At 40.3% G+C, this 21,031-nt stretch overlaps 2 protein-coding genes across 2 annotated transcripts; both read left to right on the top strand.

Moving 5' to 3' along the window:
• Nucleotides 1–487: 487 nt before the first annotated feature.
• On the top strand, nt 488–12,884 carry LOC309707578 (extracellular matrix organizing protein FRAS1-like). Its single transcript, XM_082534989.1, has 3 exons — nt 488–2,805; nt 8,960–9,989; nt 11,673–12,884. Exons 1-2 carry the CDS (start codon nt 2,692–2,694, stop codon nt 9,143–9,145), a joined length of 300 nt encoding a protein of 99 aa, XP_082391115.1. The 5' UTR covers nt 488–2,691; the 3' UTR covers nt 9,146–9,989; nt 11,673–12,884.
• Nucleotides 12,885–15,616: 2,732 nt separating this feature from the next.
• Nucleotides 15,617–20,460, top strand: tsfm (Ts translation elongation factor, mitochondrial). The gene is made up of 6 exons (XM_082533325.1): nt 15,617–15,770; nt 16,023–16,175; nt 16,275–16,403; nt 16,540–16,662; nt 17,978–18,059; nt 19,873–20,460. Exons 1-6 carry the CDS (start codon nt 15,723–15,725, stop codon nt 20,262–20,264), a joined length of 927 nt encoding a protein of 308 aa, XP_082389451.1. The 5' UTR covers nt 15,617–15,722; the 3' UTR covers nt 20,265–20,460.
• Nucleotides 20,461–21,031: the final 571 nt, after the last annotated feature.

The raw sequence follows: 21,031 nt of genomic DNA on the forward strand, positions 1-21,031 counted from the left end.
GGTGGTATCGACGATACTGATCCGATACCGATACTCTGTACAAAAACTTATTTTATTTATTGTATCTCAAATTATAGCGTCATAATGATTACAGGACATCAGATTACTTGTTCTTATCACTTAATAGTGCAGAGTTCATCATATAGAAATGAAAAAAAACTGAAGTGCCTATTTGAACACCTTGCCTGCCTGCATCACTAAAGGATTCCGTGAGAGACGTCTGTCTCGCCCTAGCAGCACCTGTCCCGGTCCTCCTCTTCAGTTCGCCTCAACATACGCTCGTCATATTCTGTGATATGATTTACTCTGAGGTGTTTGACAAGGTTAGTGATGTTGCCACAACCATACATGCCAACCCTCCTGATTTTTCCGGGAGAATCCCAAATTTCAGTGCCCCCCCCCGAAAATCTCCCGGAGCCACCATTCTCCCGAATTTCTCCCGATTTTCCACCTCAACAACAAAATTGAAAAACCATATCGCAGAATTCAAAGCGCGGCCCAGCCAATTCCAGTTTGCAACAATGGCGGCAGCGACTTCGTTTTAATATTACTCTTACTTCTCTTTCTGGGTTGCAAAAAAACTTTTAAGATATTTTCAGGTGAGAATGTAGCTGTGTAAACTTCAAATATCTGAGCCAACCGACACATCGTTTTCAAACACCCGCGGTCTTTCACTACTCAGGTTAAACATGATATATAAGTCACTTTGATAACTTAAAAATGTTATTGTTTGGCTTTTTCAGTGTTTTATTTGTTGGTGAGTAAATTGGTTTGGCTGAGATTAAAGTTATTAGATTAGATTAGATTAAAGTAAATTAAATTTAACTTTATTAATCCCTCAGGAGGGTTCCTCCAGGGTTTTCACACAGCTGAATAAACATCAAACAGAAGACTAATTAAACAAAGTGTGAGACGGTCCAGAGTTTACGCCAGCGCCCGGTTATATTTTAGATAGCAAGGAGCAGACGGGAGAGTTTCACTCCACCGAGGGAGCTCGTGACGTACTGCCCGGCTTTCTTTAGACCGCAAAGGCTGGGTCCTCAGGTGGAAACAGCCTCTGAATTTGGACACCCCCGCTGTTTCCGGGCCCGCCAATAATAACGGTGACATTTAACGTATTTTATCCGATAAATAAACACTGCAAAATGTATTTATCACCCCCCAACAGCCCCTTTGAATGTCTCCCTAATTCTGAGGTCTCAAGGTTGGCAAGTATCCGGTTGTTCAGTGATGACGCGATGAATCCTACTTCCGGGTCTAAAGTAGTCTGCGTTTAATATGGCTTTTGTGTTGTTAACATGTTTAATGTTATGTATTTTCTTATATTTGATCTCAAAAAGCTCCTAAAACAGTCAGTGATCACTGCTGACCTCCCTCTGCTTTTATTACCGCTAATCATTTATTTAAGATGAGTTTTTAAAACCTTAGGATGTAACTACAGCCCAGCTCATGCAGCAGTATATGAATGACTAACCTCGTATTGTGGATGGATTATCTCAGTTGTTCTCCTGGCTGAAGTTTGGTCCTTTTACAGCACCCTGCCATGCGATTACATTTGTTCCTGACCACCGAGAACACTCACGTTAACTTTTATTGAGTGGAAAAAAAGTTAGCTTGTTCATATTATGCTAACATAGCTGTGTCGCTAGCGGTCACGTAGCACATCATTATATACCAGCTAGCCCAACTTCAGTGACCCTACAAACATCACTGCTGTTTCGTTTTCTGTCTTCATTTATGTTGGAAGTGATAACAGAGCTGTACGTTTTAATTTGTTTCCAAAACCCTGCAGTCAGGACATGCTATATTGTATTTAGATAGAAGCTACCGAGCTAACTTCCTGCTAACTTCCAACTCCGTTAAATGTCATAAATGTCCGTTTTCATGGATGCCTGGATGTTAAACTCAATTGTTACACCTGGTAGAGCAGAACGCTGATCATTTTATTAAAGATGAAAGACTTTAGACAGTTTTTCAACTCTCAGTAATGCCATAGTGATCGTTTGATATATGGACCTGCAGCGGAGTTTAGACCCAGACACTGCTAGTGACGTCAGACTGAACAACCGGATAGCCAAAACACTTCACTTTTTTGCCACATGTATCGCAAACCACATCTCAGCTGTTTGGAGGTAAAATACGTCCGCACAATTACGCATAGCCATTGTTGTGAGTGCGCGCGCCAAGGGGCTGCGAGGCATTTATACAGCCGTATTTCGCACATGACAATGAAAGGCGGAAGAGGAAGTAGTTCCTTTGAATGTAGACAATCCGAATGTTATAGTTTCTTTCCACTGTGTTCCTGTTAATGATAAACTACAAATTCACCCTATATTACTAAAACATCGATATTTTAACGTGAGAATCGATTCTAGAACATAAATGATTGGTATCGGAGGAATCGATATTTCAGGATCGATCCGCACATCACTATCCCCGGTTCCAATACCTTCTTGTTTTTTCTTTGCCGCACAAAAAAGGAATGTACAAAACAAAAGGAGAACAATGCCAGTCCGTACAAAGACAGACTTGACGAAAAGACAAAGAAAAGATACGAGGAAAAAATCAAAGGAGTGAATGGGTCAGACCCTTACGAGCACACAGAGTGGACAAAAGACCTTAGCGTGCTGCCCAACTTTCACCACGCGCAGATTTATAATTATACGGTTCTTGGAGTGAGTGCATACACTCATGAAGTTTAGTAACTTCAGGTCACAGCAACAAGACCAGGTACAGTTTACCAACGGATGGGTACAGGACCTTGAAATGCACCGTGTAGAACGAAAGACCATCGTACGAACAAAGGTAAGTTTACCAGTCTCACAAATCGTCGTCATAAATACACATTCGTTAACCGTTTATTAATATAACTTTTGAGCTCAACCGTAATTAATTAGTAGTGGAAATAATTTCTGGTAGCATTACAGAAATGTAGCAGTGACAATAATATTGTATGTTTTAATCGCACTGGACAATTAGTGATACAAAACAACTGTTTTATCCTGTGAATAAAAGTATATGTTTTTGTCAATGTACCATGGTAATAACAGAAGCGAAACACAATATTGTGTCAGGACAATTCACTATTTATGCACAATAAATAAAGGAGCATAGCGCGACAATTTCTGTTCAGCGCCAGACTTGCTTGTAACCTATATCACCAATTATGTTAAGAAAAATGACATATTAACTACTACAAAACTCTGACCTTTGTGGGAATGCTTGGAGCAGACTAACATGTGAGCTGGAGTGTTCTGAGACGTTATATTTGGTATATCCAGACCATCCGTCGGCTCTTACTTCGGAAACATGGCTTAAAAAATTTCTCTTCAATGACATAATCCGATAAAAAAAGAAAGATCTCTTTACCCGTCGGCTTCCCATGGCTGTCATGCGACCGGCTATTGCAGTTAATAATACAACAGCTTCTTGACATTTTTTGGGTTTCTTTTTATCGCTGTGTAACTGAGTTCAATTGAAAGCCTGCGTGTGCTAGTACCTCTTGCCACAAGTTCCCAGAATCCTTTGCGGTTTTACCCCTGAATGACGTCACATTTTCAATCTTTATCCTGGTGGGCCGGTCTCTAGTCAAAATGCCCGGGCCGATTTTTTGTCCCAGTCCAGCCTTGTACATATGCGTACCGAACCGAAAGCACTGTATCGAACGGTTCAATATCGATACTATAGTTGCACCCCTAATATATAGATATATTCTCTATAGAGAATATAGAGAATTATATATTTTTCTTTAAAGACAGCGTTGTCAAGAGGAAGAGAATGACCTGCCCAGTTAATAGGAAATATACTTTACTATGATATATAATAAGCTCAAGTTATTCATGTACTTTATTATTAAATATTTAAACAATGAAATGAATGTTACACATGTAGTATATCTGCATATCTGTGTAAATAAAAAAGAATTATGTCAAGTATAGTAAAGTAGTTTTCATCAGGACAAAATAAAAGCCCTTGCTCTTTTTTTTATTTCAATACAAATTTCTTAAAGAAGGACAAAGAAAAGGAAATAAATAAATAAATACAAAAGATCACACTATTGCCCTTTAATTCGTTTTAAAAACCTGACATCTGTGCAGACCACAACTAGGAAGATAAGCACATCGGATTCAGATTTGATTTAAACTCACATCAGTCAGTCTCTAGAAGTCTAAAAAGTCTGTTTCTACCATTAAACATCCAATATACTCAACTTCCCAGTAGAGCAGGGCGATATGGCCAAAAATATTTATCACGATATATATTTGAAAATTTGCGATAACGATATAACTGACGATATAATTGATGCGAGACAAAATACAACTCCACAACATTACTAGCGCAAAAAGACAACCTTCCATTTATTTTCACTTAAACAAGAAGCTGGTTTTTATGTACATTAAAGCTTTATAAAAATGTAACAGTGCAAATGCAAATTCCTTGCTGAAAGTTTAACCAAAAGGCATTTCCAGTAGAAATGGGCTGACATATACTGAGCATAACCATGTATAATATCCACTGAAGTTAAAAAGAGGTGCTTTGCAACATTAAACGGCAGTGTGCAGTACGTATTTTTCGGACCATAAGGTGCACGGGATTATAAGGCACATTAAGCGAAACAAAGCAGTCAGATAAATCAAACTTTATTAAACTCATTCTTCTTGCTTCCTCCACTTCTGTACCATTGATTCATTAATGTTGAATTCTCTGGCAGCTGCTCTATTTCCATGTTGTTGCAGTATATTAATGACTGACCTCATATTGTGGATTGATTATCTCAGTTGTTCTCCTGACTGAAGTTTGGTCCGTTTACAGCATCCTGCCATGCGACTGAATTTGTCTCCAACTATCAGGAACCTTAACGTTAACTTTTATAAGTGGGAAAGTGTTAGTGTTCGTCCTCCAGCTTCACTGTTTATGTTATGCTAACATAGCTGTGTCGCTAGCGATCACGTAGCACATCATTATATACCAGCTAGCCCAACTTCAGTAACCCTACAAACGTCACTGCTGTTTAGTTTCCTGTCTTCATTTATGCTGTAAGTGATAGCAGAGCTGTACGTTTTAATTTTTTCAGAAATCTCTCAGTCAGAACATGCAATATCATGCTTAGGTAACTAGCGAAACTAGCGAGCTAACTTCCGCTAGCTTCCTGCTAACTTCTAACTCCGTTAAATGTAATAAATTTTGTTTTCATGGATGCCTGGAAGTTAAACTTCATAGTTACACCTGGTAAAGCAGCAATGCTGATCGTTTTATTAAAGATGAAAGAATTTAGACAGTTTTTAACTCTCAGTGATGCTGCAGTGTTGTTTGACCTGAAGCATACGGAGTTTAGGACCCAGATTACTCCCAGATTTAAGAGCATCTTAGTCCGACAAATACGACAATAACGACGGCCGCTTGCATGTTCTGCAAAAAAATGTGCTTTGTTGTGTATCTGACGGACAAACACCAAACCAGTTCCACATCACGGAAGTTAAACCATTTTTACAAACCAATTCTGGTTCATCTGTTTCACTCAACAATCGGCCATGTGCGCATGAAAACAAAGGCACTGCGCATGCGCGTTTTACTCATATTCTATCGCGATATTTCATTTTCCTATCGTTGCCTAACATTATACCGGTATTACCGTGAACGGTATAATATGGCCCAGCCCTACTTGCAAGCCTTCGTTGTGTTTCTCAATGTTCCTCAGCTTGCAATCCATTTCTTCCTGTTGTATTTTCTGTTGGTCTTTCTCGTGAAGCAACTCTTTATTTTTGAGCAGTGTTTCCTCAAGAGTTATTTGGAGCATTTTGCATTTTTCCTCCACGCCTTGGAGTTTTCTCTGCATGTCTCTCTGCTCTGTGGACTGTTGTTTCTTGTCTTGGAGGATCTCTTTATTTCTTTTCAGAGCTTCATCAAGAATTACTTGCAAGCCTTCGTTGTGTTTCTCAATGTTCCTCAGCTTGCAATCAATTTCTTCCTTTTGTATTTTCTGTTGGGCTTTCTAGTGAAGCAACTCTTTATTTTTCTGCTGTGTTTCCTCAGAGTTATTTGGAGCATTTTGTATTTTTCTTCCAAGACTTCAAGTTTGCAGTCCATTTCTTTCTTGAGCATTTCCTGTTGCTCTCTCTCTTGGATAAACAATTTCTTTCTGTGCACTGTTTTATCTAACCTTATTTGGAGCCCTCTGTGTTTTTCCTCCATCTCTTCAAGCTTGGAGTCCGTTGCTTTCTGTTTCATTTCCATTTGCTTCTTGTCTTGAAGCAACTGTTGATTTTTGTGCAGAGTTTTATCATGCTTCACCTGCAGCGCTTTGTATTTTTCCTCCATGCCTTGGAGTTTGCTCTGCAGGTCTCTCTGCTCTATGGGCTGTTGTTTCTTGTCTTGGTGAATTTCCTTAAGTTTCTCTAGAGCTTCGTCAAGCTTTTCTTGGAGCTCCTGATTCTTCTTGACCATATTTTCCTCTTTTATGCTCTCTTTTCTCTCCTTTTGGAGCAGATCTTTAATTTTTTCCAAAGCTTCATCAATCTTTTCTAGGAGCTCTTGATTCTTATCCTGGAGAGCCCATTGTTTCTCCTTAATAATACCCTCTTTTTCTTGAAGCTGGTAGGATAATTTTTCTACGTAATTCACCGCTCTTTCTCTCATTTTCTTCCGTCAGGATCTTAATCTTCTCTCTGTTCATGAGATTTTCATTTTGCATTTCTTCCAGTCGCTTTTCCTCTAATTCTACCTGTTAAACTGTTCTATGTGAAAATGTTGAGAAATGAAATATCACAGCTGGAAATCAATGAAAGTCTAAATTCAGAAGAAGTTTTGTCCTTTTCCTCATTAATGCACATCATAGATAACTATGTAATGTGTCTGTTGCACACTTTGTATGTCAGGAATAACCATAAATGTGTTGTCTTACAAACGGCTGCATCAGGTCTTTGCATCCAAAATAAGCAAGGATAACAGAACTCCTGGGAAGCAAAAAGAAAAATCTGGTTCTTGTTTTTAAGACAGTCACCTTTAGTTTCACACTGAGTAATGCTGGATTGTTGCAAACAAACCTTTCCCACTGGGTTTTATACTTCGGAGGCAACACAGAGTAAAGAGAAGCATTGTTATTCCAGTTTAACTTTAGTCTCAGTTTAGTTTTATCCCCTTGTAAATTTGATAAGAGCCAAATTCAGGAAACAAACTCAGTGTGTGGCCAGAAAATGCCATGGTGGCTTACAAACACATGTCACAACAAAATATGAAGCATAAGACATCACACGTTTAACGGAAACAGACGCAGAAGAATTCATCTCTTAAATTACTCACTTTGTTGAACTGGCGTTTGCCCGTGACCACCGGAATTGGTAGAATGGACACAAAGAAAATCAAAGGTAGACAAAAATCCGTCAGGAGGGATCAGAAGAGAGCAACGGTCTGCCAAGCCATTCCCTGTTTCAGAGTTTTGTAGTTTTGTACCTGCTGTCGCTTTAATATTAAACTAACGAGGTTGAAATAGACTCACAGTGGTTTCTGCTTCTTAATTGGACAGATGTATATCCATTAAGTATCCCAGTTCTCCATCACCGTGTCCGATGGGACAAATGAGGTGAATGGCAGAAGATTTTAACAATACCTGGTAGCTTAACACATTTTAAAATTTATTCATGAAGGAGGTCTTGATGCAGATATCTGCTGATTACAACAGAAGCTCTGAAATATTATTTGTCCTTCCTAAAGACTAATTGGGTTTTTAAAATAACTTTGTTCCCATTTTGGCCAAGAAATAAGTCAACAGTCCTTGTGGGTCCAAAGAGGGACCTTTAATCTCAAGTGCAGGGAACAACCTTAAATGGTGCAGAAAACAAGCTGTTGACAGGAATTAAGAAAGAAAAGTTTTCTGATCACTTAAATACTTAGCTTAATTTTAAAAAATTCTTAATGATGTCACTAAATTGAAAGATATGAAAGAAATGTGAAATCTAACAAACTCTACAGCTTTTATAACAGCAAAAAAGTGGCAGGTTCTCGTCCCGGTCACCTCATGCATAAATCTGCCTTGCTAATTCAAACTAATGAGGAGGGTGTGAGAAAGACCATCACTGAGTTTGAGCTGAAAGCCACTGATGCAGACACAGAGGTAACACACAGGCTACATACGTTTTCTGCAAATCTTTCACAGCTTTAATTACAGTATGTGCGTGACATCATGACAAGAATCAGGTGTCACCTTCTGTGGCGGGAACTACAACAGAGATGCTTTGAGCACTTCAGAAGGTCTTAAAGTAAAACAAAACAAAAAACTTTTCAAATGTGTAACTGAGGTCAAAATACAGCATTCGAGAACTGATTTCTTCAGCAAGCACACTCATACTTCTTTAATTAATGCGAAACTAAATGAAATGTTGCTCTCCATCCTCTGCTGCATATATTGTAGTGTTAATAATATGTATGAAGTAATTTAAATTAGCTTATTTGCCTTTTTCCTTCTTTAAGCATCTGATTCTCGTTATGAGCTGCACAATAGAAACAGATCATATCTTTGAAGCTTGGTATTTTTGTGAAGTAATTGGCATCATGTTTGGAAACATTCCAAAGTTACCAGTTTAGAAAAGAGCTGGACCTCTGAATGTTTATTTTGAGATCATTACCTAAATTGGCTAAACTAAGCAGCCAGCTTAAAGGATAATCCAACACTGTTAATCCAATAAATCTGTAATTCTCAGTAAAAACTTGAAAATTAATTTTCTACAGCCTATTGTACAATTTTAGAGAATAAAACTCAAAAGTAATGTTAAGGTTCGCCACTATAGATATTTTGAAGCTGATTCCTGAATTTGAGTTCTCACTATTTTACTGGTTTGTTGGTTGTGCAGAACCAACACTGCTTCTTTATGTAGCTTCATCCTAGGGAGACTTTACAGGCGATATCATTGAGTCGTCCTTCCTTTCCCTGCATTTTCCCTCCTATTACACGACCTTCCTCCAGGCGGAATCCATCGTCTTCAGCGTCATCCAGGCTCCTCGACACGACACCATCGACCGCACCATCAACAGCCAACGCTACCGACAGATCAGCAGCTTCACCATGGATGACATCTACCAGAACCGCATCAGTTACAACCACGACGGCTCCAACTTGCTAAAAGACCGCTTCACCTTCCGTGACCGATAGCACCAACCTGCTCTTCATGGTGGAGGACAACGGAAAAGAGGGGTGTGTGTGTGTGTGTGGACAGTTTTATTACATTGGGATGATTGAAATGGCAGAGTGAGGGCATCTCTGCAAGAGTGTGCGTGCTCTGACCTTTTGTGAATTTGTGTATTCATGTGCTTCTGTCTTTGTGAGGATAGAAGCTGGGCACTTTTGCAAAGGGCGGGCACCTCCGGAAACAGAGATTGAAAATATTTTTGCAAAGGACATGTTTGGAAGGACAGGCTATTTCTGTAGCATGGAAGGAGCAGCTTTATGTTTGCCGCTCACCACAGGTTGAGCAAAAGAGTGGGTGAAGTTTTGCCTTTTCCCATCCTCCTGTAAGCTTTGATGTTTTTTGCTTTTCTTGCTTCAAATATTCATAAAAAATTAGGATAATTTTCCTTTTGTGTGTCATAGTGAATACTAATAAACCATGTACTACATGTGCATTTTAAAAACTCACATCAATTGGCTGATGGTGTATAATATTAAAAGGAAGTAAAGGCTACTTTTTTATAAGGTATGCAGAAAATGCTTATCTTATCAGGTTAGTGTGGGATCACCGCAGTCATGGTTGGGATATATGGTGTACAGCCGCAGTTAGTGCCAATTTATGTTTCCAAATCAAACCCCTATGACTCCTTAAAATGAAGCCATGGCTTTCTGACTCCCTTCAAGTTCAATCTTTTTTCACTTCTGAGATAGGACTTTTTAATGCCTGAGGATTAGCTATTCCTCAGAGCTGTTGGGACTCACAAATTGGAAACCGCTGCTCCTGAGCTTTCCTTCTAAACTCCCTCACTGGATGACATAAACCAGAGGTGTGGACTCGAGTCACATGACTTGGACTCGAGTCAGACTCGAGTCATTAATTTTATGACTTTAGACTTGACTTGAAAAAATGTTCTAAGACTTGTGACTTGACTTGGACTTTTACACCAATGACTTGGGACTTGAATTGGACTTGAACCGGTTTACTTGAAAAGACTTGATATTTTACCCCAAATATAAAATTTAACATGCATATTATATGGAGATTGAAAATGTGACGTCATTCACGGGTAGAACCGCAAAGGATTCTGGGAACTCGTGGCAAGCGGTACTAGCGCACGCAGGCTTTCAATTGAAATCAGTCACACAGCGATAAAAAGAAACACAAAAATGTCAAGAAGCCGTTGTATTATTAACTGCAATAGCCGGTCGCATGACAGCCACGGGAAGCCGACGGGTAAAGAGATCGGTTGTTATCGGATTACGTCGTTGAAGAGAAATTGTTCAAGCCATGTTTCCGAAGTAACAAAGAGGCGACTGGATTGCAGCCATTCAAAGATCAAATATAACGTCCTAGAACACTCCAGCTCACAGGTTAGTCTGCTCCAAGCATTTACACAAAGGTCAGTCTGCTGTTGTAGTTAATGCGTCATTTTTCTTAACATAATTGGTGATATAGGTTACAAGTAAGTCTGGCGCTGAACAGAAATTGTCGCGCTATGCTCCTTTATTTATTGTGCATAAATAGTGAATTGTCCTGACACAATATTGCGTTTCGCTTCTGTTATTATGGTACACTGACAAAAACACATACTTTTATTCACAGGATAAAACAGGTTTTTTGTATCACTAATTGCCCAGTACGATTACAGCATACAATATTATTGTCACTGCTACATTTCTGTGATGCTACCAGAAATTATTTCCACTACTAATTAATTACCGTTGAGCTCAAAGGTTATATTAATAAACGGTTAACGAATGTGTATTTATGAAGACGATTTGTGAGACTGGTAAACTTATGATACGTACGATGGTCTTTCGTTCTACACGGTGCATTTCAAGGTCCTGCACCCATCCGTCGGTAAACTGTACCTGGGCTTGTTGCAGTGACCGGAAGTTACTAAACTTCATGAGTGTGTGCACTCACTCCAAGAACCGTATAATTATAAATATGCATATAAATATGCTAAGATGAGATAGCTGACTTCATCTAACTAGCAAATGTTTTCCAGGCTACGTTGGTGATACAGTTTTTTTTTTAATGTGTATGATATTTTTGTCATGCGATTTTAAAGCTGGTCCTACAACCGCATCCAAGAATAACATGCAGCGTATCTCAGAACTGTCGGTGAAAATTATTCTTGGAGCTAAGTTTAATTGAGCTGCATTTTAAAGAGGTGCAATTTCACAATTTGTGTATATTTTCTAAGTTCACTATTTTGTATGTGTTGAGAAAAACACAGATTTTAAAATTACATGGTCTAATATTTACATTTAGCATAACTGCAACATTATTTTTTCGTTTGTTTTTTTTAAAGACTCGAAAGGACTTGAAATTCAAAGTTTCAGACTTGTGACTTGACTCGGACTTTTACACCAGTGACTTGAGACTCGACTCTGACTTGCCTGACATTACTTGAGACTTGACTTGAGACTTGAGGATAAAGACTTGAGACTTACTTGAGACTTGCAAAACAATGACTTGGTCCCACCTCTGACATAAACCACAAAGACTTCTGTATCAGTGTATAAAGAGCCTCCTGTTTCCTTCACTGCATCCAGTTCAGTGTTGCATCGGTGCCCTCTTCTGTTCATCCTGCATCCTTCGTGCTGCTGCAGATAAAACTCTCTTACTGTTGGAAGGTAAAGGAGGGGGAAAAAAAGACTCCTTTACATTTTGCCTTCACAGTGAGAAGGAAAGCTTGACCCCACATTCTTCACTCTGATCATTTCTCCTGAATGACAATGCGTATCTGCTGTATTTTCTGTTGCACGTGTTTACTCAGCTAATTTGCAGTTTAAATCAGCAGTTCTCTCATTATGAGCCTGCTTATGTGCACCTCAACGTTGCAGATGAGGATCAGTGTCAGCCTGATGTTGTAAAATGTTGATCCTCCAGGCTGGAGGATCAACAAACAGCCACTTATTATTGTGGCAACAAGCACAGTAACTAGTTATGCCAAAATCAGGAACACGTTTATCATTACTGGGATTTAGATAGGGTCGTTATTGGTTACTTCTTGTGTTGCGTTCGACTTACCTCGGAAATCAGAACACGGACCTGGGAATGATGTCACACCCGAGTAAACGGCGTTCTGGTTAGGGGATTCCAATATGGCAACGCCCTTGAAAACGGTTATTTTGCTAGCCCTCTACAAAAACAAATTACCAATAAACACATATGCAGCTCATTTGCAGTCTGGGGTTACCTACATCTTCCTACTCGCAAGGCAGAATTTCCGAGTTCCGAGTACAAACGAAAGCACCACGACTGCAGTTTCTGTGTTGGACGTAAAAAGCGCACGTGACGCTGTGACGTAGGCTTAGACCACTGAAGCACTTAATCTACCATCATATTTTATTTATCTACATGGCCTGACTGGAGGAAATATTATTTTGGTTAAATATTGACTATTTATGAGGCTGAAAATACTTATTATTTATTTTATGTTTCTTTGTGAGGCTCAAAATACTTTAAAGTTTGCCCATCATTACTGAACATGATGTCTCCAGTTGGTGCAGTTCAGCTGTTTTCAGTTAAGTTTACGAAGAATGGACAAACCTCACTGTGTTTATGTTGGACCATTTTTGCACTGCATTTTTGCTCTATTTTGATACCTACAGCTCCTAAATGGTCTGAGGCACATTTAATGTTGGCACTGCTAGAAGTATACTTTCTACCCATTTCAATGGCAAAAATAAATATACTTTTCAAAAGTTTCAACACACTGTATGTCGTGTTTTGTCATCCACTGATTCTTCCTAGTGATACTACGTACAATGATTAGATTTATAACACTGCTGCATCAACTCCAAAATGATGTGTTTGCATTTATAGAGCTTTGAAAATACAGGGTGTGAGCTGTGATTGAAATTCAAATTTCCAAAAACTTTATTTATTTAATACAATTTCGTGCCATGCTATTTGAGATAACAGTGTTGTTATTATATTTGAGGCTTTTGCTTTGCACTGAAGTAACAGTACCTTTTATGGACATCTAAGTTCAGAGACGATTCACATTAGCAGTCACTGCATTGTTGCTCTTGCCCTTCATGCATTCATTAGATTGCAGGCTGTTGTGTGTTTTCAGGTGGTTTAGTACGTTTACTGTGTCCGAACAAACTCGATCATGATCTGCTTCTAGAGACAAATTGTTTACCGTCTGCTGTGCCAGACATTTGAATTTTGCTTCGATGGTCTGTTATCTGTAGTTTATCACTGCAGTCAAGCACATTTGGGAAATTTCAAGTTGTGCAGTGCAGGAAGCAGCTGTGACTGACACAGGCAAGCACGTCATCAGGTAGTGACATAGGGAGCACTTCATGTTTGCTTTGTGTTCTGTTGACAGACCAGTATCGATCAATCGATAGTTTTCACGTGATGTGACAGCTACTGGGACATGCCTGCCCGTCCTTTCACTGTGCAGCCATTCTTTTAATCTCTTTCAGTTTAACTTGGCCTAAATGCTATCAAATGCATTAATCAATGTTAGAGCTGCTAGAACAGCGTAGATTATGACACCAACACGTAAGCACATCTCTCCTAACCCCACCTTACAGGTTCAAATCCCACCAATCCCTGCTTCTCAACAGCAACCACGCCTGTCAGTGGCGGCTCATTTAAACTGTAGGAATGATTTAGCTGACATTGGAAAAATACTCGGTTAACTTAATTGATATGGCATGTGTTGCGAAATCAGTTTCACCCCGGTTCTTTTATTCGTCGAGGCATCCAGAGACGGCACCGGAACTCAGTAGTTATTTCACAAAACCTTTGTTCATCTTTATTCATCTTCATTTAAGCATGCACTTCTAGAAGGGAAGACGAGGCCGGTGTGTCCCTCTGCAAAATCTTCACCCCTTTGTTAGTTACAGCCAACTTTATAGAGGCGTCCCCATCATAAAACCCCCCCACAGTGTGCTGCAAACTCTGTGTCTGTGTCTATGTGAGTGCTCGTGTGTGACTGTGTACGCATGTGTGAGTGCACATGAGTGAGTGTGCGTGTGGATGTGTGTACGTGACAGTTAAAACACTGTGGGTGTAGGTGACTCCCTAGAGGTCATAAAACCCATCTCCCTTCCAGACCACAGTTATCCAGTTACAAATGTTGAAACCTTTCACAGTTCAACTGGGGGAGGGGTCTCCTACAATTTACTCCTAAATTCAGTCAGGCCTTTATTACATTGAGGGCAGTGTCAGTGTCTCTAAAATAATTCTACATTCTATGTTAACACATTTCTAAACTCTAAAATAAGCTAAACATTCCTACACACGGCATTAATGTGACAAACTAAAATACCAGAACGTTTCTGGTCCTACACTTTAAATGTCTCAGTCAACAAAACGTAACCTGTAGCACTTAATTTTGTTTTAACCATGAAAAATTTCTTGTTTCTTACATCCCACAGGGCAGCATTATTTACCCATTATTTACCCATCAGGATCAAAAACATACGTAGCTGTTCACACTTTGAAAACTTTTATCCTGGCAGCAGTGTAAGGTGAGCGATTCTCTACAAAATACCACTAGATGTCACCAAATTGAAACTCTGGGAGACACATCGCCGCTTTCAGGAGTTTTAAATAAAGCTGCCAGGTCAGAAAAGAGATCACAAGTCCCCAAAATTTATAATTTCTCTTCATATCTTTGTTTTTCCTATGATGTTGTACCTGCCAGTGTAGCGAGTCAGTCACATGACTGAAAACTATTAAGAGAACTAGCTCTCTTATTGTGTGTATACAAAATGAAGTGAAATAGTTTGATAAAGATGTTAACAGACTTAAACCTTAATCTTTAAAGTTTTATCATTTTCACAGTCAGAGCTGGGGGGTCACGTTCATGCAAACTGTAAGTGTTAGATCACATCAAGCTCAAAAAAGAATTCATCCCTCTCAAAATAAAACAAACTGAGGTGTCACAGCAGCATACATGCAACATACAACAAAGCAATATATGAGTTATTAATCTTTAACATTAACTAATAATGTTGTTGGTTAAACAGAAGCATCAACTGAGTCTTGATTTCAGTATAGGTGTGGAAAGTTTAGGTGATGCTGACTGGAAACCACAGATATCATGGTTGATAACCGACTATTAGCTCTCTAATCAGTTAGTTTCTAATTCATTTAGTAAAAGTTGTCTGTCTTTACATTTACATTACTATGTGAAAAAGAACATTTAGGCCTGTGTTACATTCTATGGGACTCTTTTGCTCTGTTTGCACATTTCAGAAACAATAAAAATATTGAACCCGCTGGTTTATTTTAACTCTTTTCACCATACTAATATATAATACATATACATGCTAATATGTATAATGCATAAACAATTAAGCATGGACAATATGTAGTTAATAGTAGGACTAGCTGGGGACGGTGGCCCCAAAATCTGCCCAAGGCTCCGCAAAACCTTGGGCTGGCTGCCCTCCAGTACTCTAGGTGGCGCAGAAGTGCAAGCAAATCACTTAAACACTTTTGTCCCTGGACGGCTTCCTTCCACAGCGTGGACGTCAATGACATTCTGAGCTTTCATAAGATTGCTCACTTCTGCTGGATGCGAAGATGTCCTTAACCTTTTTGTTCAGAACATTAACAAGAGATGTCGCAAAGGTAAGGGCATGATTGACGTTTAACTTTAAACTCGTGTTGTTTGTCTCGCTGAGTTAGCGGGACATCTTCAGTGACTTAACTTTGCTAATTCATTCGCGTTTCGTGCATTTCATAGCCACTTGATATCACAGCAGAAGCAAAATTTACTATAAATTTGTATTTACTGTGACCAATGGCATAGAATGGGTCCTCAAATACATAAATGTGGCTGCTTTGTTGAAGTTGTGGTGTGTGCTCCTCTGTGTCTCTAAGGTCAGTGTTGGCCAGCATGTGCAGTCTTTACACACGGGATGTCAGCTGCTGGCAGCAGAGAAAGCCCTCCTCATGAAACTGCGGAAAAGCACCGGCTACACTTTTATTAACTGTAAGAAAGCCCTGGAGAAGTTTGATAATGACGTAGCACAGGTGAGGGCCTCTCGTAATCTGTCAGGTGCTGTTCGGCGTTATGTCTTTGACACTAATGAGCTGTGGGACTGTTTTCAATGTAATTTGGCAAATGTTCAGGCAGAGACATGGCTGCATGAGCAGGCCCAGAAGGAGGGCTGGAGCAAAGCAAACAAGCTCGAAGGTCGCAAAGCCAAAGAGGGCCTGATCGGCGTGTTTGTGGGGGACAAAGCTGCGGTAATGGTTGAGGTAAGCCCACTGGTGCGGGGATTCATTAGCCATCTCCTCCTAGTTCTTCTCCTTTTTTCTTTTTCTCAACAACTTGGTCTTTTGTCTCTCTGTTTGTTTGTTTGTTTGTTTGTTTGTTTGTTTGTTTTTGATGCAGGTGAACTGTGAGACAGACTTTGTGGCACGCAATGAGAAGTTCCAGCAGCTGGTTAAGGATGTGACATTTGCCACCTTGGCCCACTTCAGAAATAAAACTCAAAGTCAGTCGGGATATGTAAAGGTAAGGATGCATGCTGAGGCCTGGGAGTAGAAATAAATGTTTATTTTATTTTAATTTCATAAATGTTAATGGAAACAGATCATTATTGTGTCACAACTTCACCTACCTCTAAGGTGCATGGAAGTCTAAACTAAAACATGATTTAGCATGTGGCCTTCAGACCAAACATAATAGAGTAGGTATGAACCAGAAAGAATGCACAGCAGTACATCAGCAACAAGGTACATCAACATGCACACCAACCAATGGGGCACCTACAGGGACGAGCATCGCAATTGGTCCTGCAGCTTCAGGCAAACATGAGCTGTGTACAGCCATGACCAAACACTGCTAGTTGTTCATTTAAATTGAATCTGGTGTTTTGAACATCCTGTTATGCCACACCAGTACTTGAACTCTTAAAACTGATTTGTGCAGCAACTTTTTGATACACCAGAGTTTTTAATGTGTCAGTGCTGACAGAGTAACACTTGTGACGCGTGCCAGATGAGAATATATTGCAGCTTCCTTCAAGAATGCTTCTGGGAACCTGGGAAACGATGATGATGTTACCCATCTCCTTTATTAGATAGTTCTGTTTCCTCTTGACCAGGTCAACCTGAAGCTGCATAACCATATGTCCCACCAAAGGTGAAATGAAACGCACAGATTACAGAAATTATGGCAGTGCATGCTTTAACAGTGATATCAGTCGTTCATTGGGTTTGGTAGGTTAAAAGTGCATTACTACTTCAGTGTTTTGGTTTTTTGTTGTTCTTTTTGTTTTTTACTACTTCAGTGTTGCATACTTTTTCTGTGGTCCAACCTTAAATCTTCAATCTAATCAAAATATGAGCTAAAATGTTGTATTTTCTTTAAGAACAATTGTATTTAACAAAAAAAAAAAAAGAAAATCAACCTCACAGGCCTTTGGCTATACATTTTTTATGCTACCCAGTTATATGCAAAGTATTAGGCTAATGGATGACCCACCTGCCACTGGGACACCAACTTCAATACAAGAGCAGTAAATTTAAGTCAGAGTAATGAGTAGTATTGTAAAGTAACCACATCCCATTACCAGTTTAAATTCCCTTTTTGTATAAATACATTTTATATAAATAGGTAACTGTACATACTTGTGAGTAATTTCAAACTGAATTTGTGTCTGAATTTGTGTGGCCCACCTGCAGAACCTTCATAGCCCACCAGGGGGCTCCCGCCAACACTTTGGGAATCACTGCTCTAGTCACTTAGACACTCCTGAAGAAACGCAAAACTACACATTAGCCTTGTGTAGCAGTCCTTACACTAACAAACTGGCTTTTCTTTCCAGAGTGTCCTGTCAAGCGATGACTTAAGCAAACTCAGCGTGGGTGAAGGAACTTCACTAGCTGATCAGGTGGCTCTCACTATAGGTCAGTACTTTGCCTAAGGGACACTGCTCATTGTAAAGCACTTTTCACACATGGGACATATAACACTGCAGTCTGTTAAAATTATGGTTTTCTGTTATTCAGGCATTTCACTTTTATGCTCACAGCTTAATAGAAATATAAGATGGAGAGAAATGTGGTGCACACTTAAAGTAAACTGCTCAGAAAAATATGTTAAACACATCAGATCTCAATTGGGGGGGAGAGAGATCATGTTGGATATCTATGTATCTATAAGGATGCCAAATTCTTTGATGGAAAGGAAAATTAGCAGCCTGCAGAGGGCTGAATTTAAAGATGCCCTTGAAATCAAAGTGAAAACATTATGTGGCAGGCTAGTCTGTCTTACAAAGATTTTATTGCAGCAACTCAAAATGGTACTCACTAGTTTGAATGGCTCCCATGTGCTTGTATTGCATGCCTGATAACGTGGGGACATGCTCCTAATTAGGAGTCCTGGGGGATCTCCTCCCAGATCTGGACCACAGCATCACTGAGCACCTGGACAGTCTGAGGTGCAGACTGGTGAGGTTGGATGGACCGAAACATAATGTCCCAGATGTGTTCTATCGAATTTAGATCAGGCGAGTGTGGGGGACGGTCAACTGTATCAAATCTTTCATCCTTCAGGAACTGTCTGCTAACTCTCGCAACATGGCACCGGCCATTTACATACGCTAGGATGAACCCAGGATCCACTGCTCCAGTGTGGGGTCTGACAATGGGTCCAAGGATTTCAAGGATAGCTAATGGGAGTCAGGGTGGCATTCCTTAGCCATCACTGACCCACCACCAAACCAATCATGCTGAACAATGTTGCAGCCAGCATAACGTTCTCCATGGCTTCAACAGACCCTTTTGCATCCATCACACAAGTCTGTGCTCAGGGGGAACCGTTTCTAATCTTTGAAAAGTACAAGGTGCCAGTGGTGGACCTGCCAATTCTGGTATTGTTTGGCTAATGACAGTTGAGCTCCACAGTACTGGGCAGTGAGCATAGAGCCAGCTAGGGAACGTTGGGTTCTCAGGCCACCCTCATGAAGTCTGTCTCTGATTGCTCAGACACATTAACATTTACACCAGTGGCCCGCTGGAGGTCGTTTTGTAGCTCTGGCAGTGCTCAAGTTCCTTCTTGCACAAAGGAGTGGAGACCGGTCCTGCTGATGGGTTAAAGAACCTTCTGCGGCCCTAGCCAACTCTCCTAGAGTAACTGCTTGTCTCCTGGAATCTCCTCCATGCTCTTGAGGCTGTGCTGCCACGCGGCGGTCCTTCTGGCAATGACACATACGAGTGTACCATCATAGAGGAGCTAAACTACCTGTGTAACCTCTTAGGGTCCAGATATTGCCTCATATGACCATGTTAATTTAATGAACACCAATCAGCTGAAACCGATTAACAACCCCCTCTGCTACTTGACTGACCAGATCAATAATATACTCTGATTAAAAAGTGTAACTTTTTTTGAGCAGTGTATGAAATATTGTAACAATACATTCAGACTTTGGCTGTTAAACTGATGCAGTAGGCTGGATGTTATTAGGCAGTTAAAGTTTTACAGAAAAGTTGCTAGGCTAGGTTGTTCATTCAAGTGTAAAGCTGACATGTTTAGATGCTGTCAGATTGTCAGGAAGGAGTGCATGCTGTTTGGTTTGAAACAAAATGTAAGTAAATAGAAATATAATCGGAACAAAATTTGAAATTGTCAAGTTTTTGAATTGTTGCTTAATAGCATGAAAATGAACAGTCTGTTGCAGCAGGCTTTGGTTTTATATCGGTGCCTCTTGCTCCTCAGGTCGCCTTGGTGAGAACATGTCTTTGAAGCGGGCAGTGACGGTGGGCATCCCTGCTGAGTGGAAAATTGGTTCATATGTACACGGCGGCATCAGCACCCAGACAGAGGTAGCCATGGGCCGTTATGGAGCCCTGGTCGTATTTCAGGGTGGAAAGGAAGGAGAGCAGGAAATGCTAGGTCGTAAACTGGGACAGCATATAGTGGGAGAGTCGCCTTTGTCTCTGGGTAACATGGATGACCTGCCCTGTGGCGAAAGTGAGACACGCCTGCTGCCTCAGACCTTCCTGGCAGACCCCAGCAGGACTGTGGCACAGTTCCTCAGAGGTCAGCAGGCTCGAGTGCTAGACTTTGTCCGATTTCAATGTGGCGAGACGACTGAAGACGCAGAATGAAGAGAGGGAAATTGTACATCCAGCTGAATTTGACATGTCTTCATTTCATGTGTGAATATAATTCAGGTTTTTGTGTACTCTGTAAGACTGAGGCATCACAGTCACACAGCATCATGAATTTGAAAGAGTGTGCGCCCGCAAACACTGGTACCTGATGAAATGACCAATCCAACATTAAAATCTTTTTCCTGAAAAACCTGTCTTAGTATTTCATTTTATACACTATTCTGCATTTTAACACATAAATATACTTTTTTTTTTTTTAATGAAAAGGTTTAGTGGTAATTATTTTCTTTCTTTATATATGACGAACCTCTTGCTTTGTAACCTAACTGAACTTACCATCCATCCATCTTCCGCTTATCTGGGGCCAGGTCGCGGGGGCAGCAGCCTAAGCAGAGAAGCCCAGACCTCTCTCTCTCCCCAGCCACCTCCTCCAGCTTGTCCTGGGGAACACCATGGCATTCCTAGACCAGCCAAGAGAGATTATCTCCAGCATGTCCTGGGTCTGCCCCAGGGCCTCCTCCTGATGGGACATGCCTGGAACACCTTACCCAGCAGCCATCCTTGTGAGATGCTCGAACCACCTCAAATGGCTCCTTTCAATGTGCAGGAGCAGTAGCTCTACTCTGAGCCCCTCCCGGATGGCTGAACTTGCTCTAAGGGAGAGGCCAGCCACCCTTCAGAGAAAGCTCATTTTCACCGCTTGTATCTGTGATCCCGTTCCTGACAAATTGCCCAACCTGTTATGCATCCTCATTGCAAAG

Source organism: Aulonocara stuartgranti (assembly GCF_965226115.1).
Source record: "Aulonocara stuartgranti genome assembly, chromosome: 5".
Taxonomy (NCBI): Eukaryota; Metazoa; Chordata; class Actinopteri; order Cichliformes; family Cichlidae; genus Aulonocara; species Aulonocara stuartgranti.